Source organism: Zerene cesonia, chromosome 11 (genome assembly GCF_012273895.1).
Source record: "Zerene cesonia ecotype Mississippi chromosome 11, Zerene_cesonia_1.1, whole genome shotgun sequence".
Classification (NCBI taxonomy): domain Eukaryota; kingdom Metazoa; phylum Arthropoda; class Insecta; order Lepidoptera; family Pieridae; genus Zerene; species Zerene cesonia.
The window spans coordinates 986,761-991,394 of record NC_052112.1 but is presented as its reverse complement, the minus strand read 5'-3'; the positions used below and the strand labels follow the sequence as shown (position 1 = coordinate 991,394).

The 4,634-nt window shown below is 33.5% G+C and overlaps 1 protein-coding gene across 1 annotated transcript in view; it reads right to left on the bottom strand.

The window, feature by feature from the left end:
* The window catches only part of LOC119830415 (probable ribosome production factor 1), a 9,021-nt gene extending 8,420 nt beyond the window's left edge, over positions 1–601 (bottom strand). Inside the window, exons 1-2 of the mRNA XM_038353437.1 lie at positions 441–601; positions 248–371 (exon numbers count right to left, since the gene is read on the bottom strand). Of these exons, the coding sequence (XP_038209365.1) occupies positions 248–371; positions 441–466 (150 nt within the window). The 5' untranslated portion in view covers positions 467–601. The remainder of the gene's footprint in view (positions 1–247; positions 372–440) is intronic.
* Between the last annotated feature and the right edge of the window lie 4,033 nt (positions 602–4,634).

The following is a 4,634-nucleotide window of genomic DNA, read 5'->3' as shown; positions in this document are numbered from 1 at the left end:
CTCGCTGTAAAGTGTTCGAAACGTCGGGTTAATAATATAATGAATAAATCGCGATTAAAATCCGTTAAAAAGTTTTTAGTTTCTAAATGTATAATACTCGCGTAAAATCAAACACAACAAATTAAGTATCAATTGAGCTCACACCTCTATCAGATTGGAAAGGAATAGTGAGGGAAAGGGAGTAGGGAGAGTGTTTATATATATTTTATCCAACTATTATCGTGATTTACATACAAATAATTCTAACCTCATCCTGCTCGTCTGCCTCAACATTAGCAAGCATAGTTTCATCTTTTTCTCGTAATGACTCCAAAGTATGAGGCACTTTTTTGGGTACATCGTCACCTTCTTGCTTCTTCTCCAACTTGCGTCTACAATAAAAGGAATGTTAATAAATATTTACAAATAAACAACACGATGGTTATGATGTTAGTACTCACTTTTTCTTTTCTTTACCGCGCGCCATTTTGCTTTAAATGTACTAACTGATAGTTCTTAATATGTACTTAAAAGCGTTAGTTTTAATTTGTGGGTATTTTTCAATTTGTTTTCAACAAAAATACAAATTATAACATGTGAGAGAGACGTTTTTATTAATGACAATGACAGAAGTGTGATTTGACAATTGACAGATAAAAGCACAGACAATTTTGCTTATTTTGAGACAGCGAGTCAAGGCTACAGGGTAATATACTATAAATTGCAAACGTGAAAATGTTTATGCACTTTATGGGATTTGCAATCATAATTTCTAATATGTTAAATTGATGTGTCACGGTTTTGTTGCTAAACTTTTCCGAAACGGTTGGACCGATTATTTGATTTTTGTGTGTAAATCGTGTAGCTCTGAGAATCGGTCAACGCCCAACATATATTTTTCATACCATGAAGTATTAAAGTAAAATCATTGCATGGAATTGCGTTATAAACGTACAAAAATATAAAAGCTTCCTCATATAATAATAGTGTATCCTAGCAGCCTAGTTCTCAAGTTTAATAATTAATTTTTACAGCTATGAGAAAATACAGCTCACAATGTGTTGTGGTCTTGTAAAAGAGCCAATATGCGATTTTCAAAACGTTTACAACATTTTGAGCGATGTTATACATGTTCGTAATTTTTAATTGGTTTTCATAACACGACAGACATAGTGAATGAGTGGATGGGTCCATTTATATAGCTATACTTGGTATTATTTGCTTCTTTCTTTATTGGATATTATTAATTCATTATTAAGCATTTTTTGATGTCATAGCGGGCAGCTGAGCTGGTGGCACGCCTGATGGTAAGCCATCACCACCAACCTTGTGAACATTCGTTCATGGGCGGTGGCAACAAGGTTGCCTCTGCGAGTGCGCTGCTCGCTTTTATGGGGTAAGGGAAAAGGAAAGGATTAACGACTTGAAGAATGAAGAAGGAATGGATTGGGATGGGTGAGGAAAAGGAAATGGGCGTCCGGCTTCCCCACTCACCGTACGAAATTACTAATACATACTTAATACAATAATAATCGTTGCATATGATTGTAATAATGTCACATTTAATAGCATCTTCTGAAACTATAGTGATTACATACTGAAATATTGCTTTAGACATGATGATGTTACGATATGCGATGTCTTTAGTACAGTAAAGTTGAAGATTCACCGGGTCATAAATAAAATTTCTAACACTGACTCGACCAGCCCTCAAATTTTCAATGTGACATTTGCAAGGTGTATCGTTTTATTACGTGAACCACAAACTATGCATACACAATTTGTACCTATTGCGGCAGTGGTTACATATAAATAGGAATCAATGCAAGTAGCAGAGTATACCTTCGACCGTGACATGAAACTTTTATGATAAACATAATGTTTTTTTTTCGTTTTGCCACCAGATGGTTGTATGTGAAAAAATGATTTTCCTGCTTTTCTGTTGAAATTTTTCCTGATTTTTTTTTGCTATAAGACTCACGGAGCCCGAGACCATATAACGCTACTCTATAACACCTACGTTTTCCAACGAATGCAAAACGTAGGTGTTATAGCGTCAAGAAGAAAAACCCGACTTATTTTTATATAGTAACTAACTAGCTGCACCCGGCAAACGCTGTTCTGCCTTACTCTTATCATTTAGGGGTGTGAAAAATAGATGTTAGCCGATTCTCAGACCTACCCAATATGCTTACCAAATTTTCAGAGGAATCGGTCAAGCCGTTTCGGAGGAGTATAGAGACTAACATTGTGACACGAGAATTTTATATATAAGATAAAGATTAAATAATATTTTTTTGTTGGTTTTCACGAGTTGCACAAAGTGTTGTAGAATAATTTACAAAACCTACTGTTTCTTGTTTTAGAGATAATTATGTCTCAATCTTCACAGCAATAAAGTCATTTAATAGCCCATCTCACAGCTGACAGCGATACGTTTGCATCTGGAGGCAATTATCACAAAATTGATTGATTAGAAGCTACGGCATCTGTAGTTATCATACTTTTTTATGGAATCAATTCCTATTTTTAAATACTTTTCAACCGACTCCAAAAAAGGAGGAGGTTATCAATGCGACTGTTTTTTTTTATTTTGTTACCGTATAACCTTTTTCTTGGTGAAAAGATTTTTACGATCGAATGTGCTGCCCACTTTTAAGAGACAGGATTGACGACTGGAAAGAAGGAATGGACTGGGTAGGGTGAGGAAAAGGAGACGGTTTTCTGTGAGGATGTGGTCCTTGCGAGCTGGTGCAATTCGGGCCAAAGCTTAATGACGCATTTAAATTGAGACTAATAACACATTTAAAATAGTACGTCTTTTTGGTGCACTCAGTAATAAATAAGACACAAGCACAGAATAAATATGTGCATAAGCCAGTCGCAGGTGAGGTTACCTGAGGGGATTTTATCATGTTTCTCTTCTGACGCCGCACAAATTCACAGGTGGTCTGCCAATCGGCACCTGCATGCAGTTATTTCTAGTTTGTTAAGCTTGCCAAAATAGATATATATTTCGCTTATCGTACGTTTTAATATACTAATAACTAAAAAACTGCAGAAATTTTAATTTTTCACCAACCGTATGTTATATATTACAAAAGACTTCATATTTTATAACTGCCAACATTACTGATCACCAATTTAAGTACAAAGGAATGTTGTTTATTTATATCCGATTATAAATAAATAATATAATGAACTACTAATTATTGAAAACAATAAGCGTCACTCGTTAATTGTAAAGCATTGATTGCAAGTGCAAAGTGCATGAATATGCGATGATGGATAAAACGTGTTTTATTGAAGCAAATAGCAATGATAACAATAAGTAGGTTTTAGTTCAAGGCGATTGTGGCATGTTATAATACAAATCTGTTTAAAAAATAAGTTAATCTTGATGTTATACAATTACTTGGAAAAAAATCGTTTTGTGGATACTTTATCAATATTTAATTCCTTAAAGTTTTCTTATAACCTGAAATATAGTTCGCAGTTTAGCTGTTGCTGACTCGATTGTAGTTGCGGGTGGTAAGCTAGTCTTTAATATGTAGCAATAATAAGCATTAGTTATTAATATCAACGTATAAAATTACATAACATAACACCTGCATAAGAGAGGAGATGACGTCATTACATCACGTTTGTCTAGCAATCAAGTTTACAACGAAGAAAGGAGTTGTTTATTATAATTGCATTGTTAGCTGTGACGAACGAATTTATCTATTTATATTATTGGATGTTAAGAAATTGCGAAATAAAGTAGGTTTACTAAAACCAGGTACAGATCAGAAGTAGATACTGAAGTATCTATTTTTAGTAGTTTATTAGTATGGTTGAGATTGGATTTCAAATAACTGTAACATGGAATCATTTTTTATTAGTATGTGTGCAATTTTACTTTAAAATCTTAGAGATGAAAATTTCAATGGATTATGGCATACAAGTATATTACGACGTATTACGATGTGAAATATAATAAATTATACATTTATTTATGTTATGTGAAGAAATTGTTAAAAATCATACTATAGTTATAATTACTCATTACAATATCTGTGCTCGCGCGAAACCTCATCTATAATTTTGCAAGTGACGTATAATTTTCGCGGGAAAAAGGCTGATAATTTCATGAATACTAATCATAACACGGAAACCGAGCCACGAAGCCCAGGGCCGGCTGCAATTGTGTCATCCGACATCTACAATTGTGAACATGCTAGATTAACAAAAGAGTCCACTATTATGGAGTTATTTCTATCTGTACGAACGATTTAACAATATGCAATATGGGATAGTATCTTTTATTTATTATTAGCTTTTGTCCGCCGCTTCGCACGCGTTAGATTTGGAGTTGATTAATAGATAATATATATATAGTATATATATAATAGTTATTAGACATATAAATCTACCTCATGAATTACTTTATCTGTTAAAAAAACCGCATCGAAAATCCGTTGCATATTTTTAAAGATTAAAGCATACATAGGGACAGACAGCGAGATTGTTTTATACTATGTAGTGATTTAATAATTACATGTCAATGGGATTTCATTAGATAGACATTAAAAAGGATTCACATAGCCTTGATAATTACGGGTAAATTCAGGGCAAATGATTTTACTGGTAGGTACTCAGAGATTATATAATCC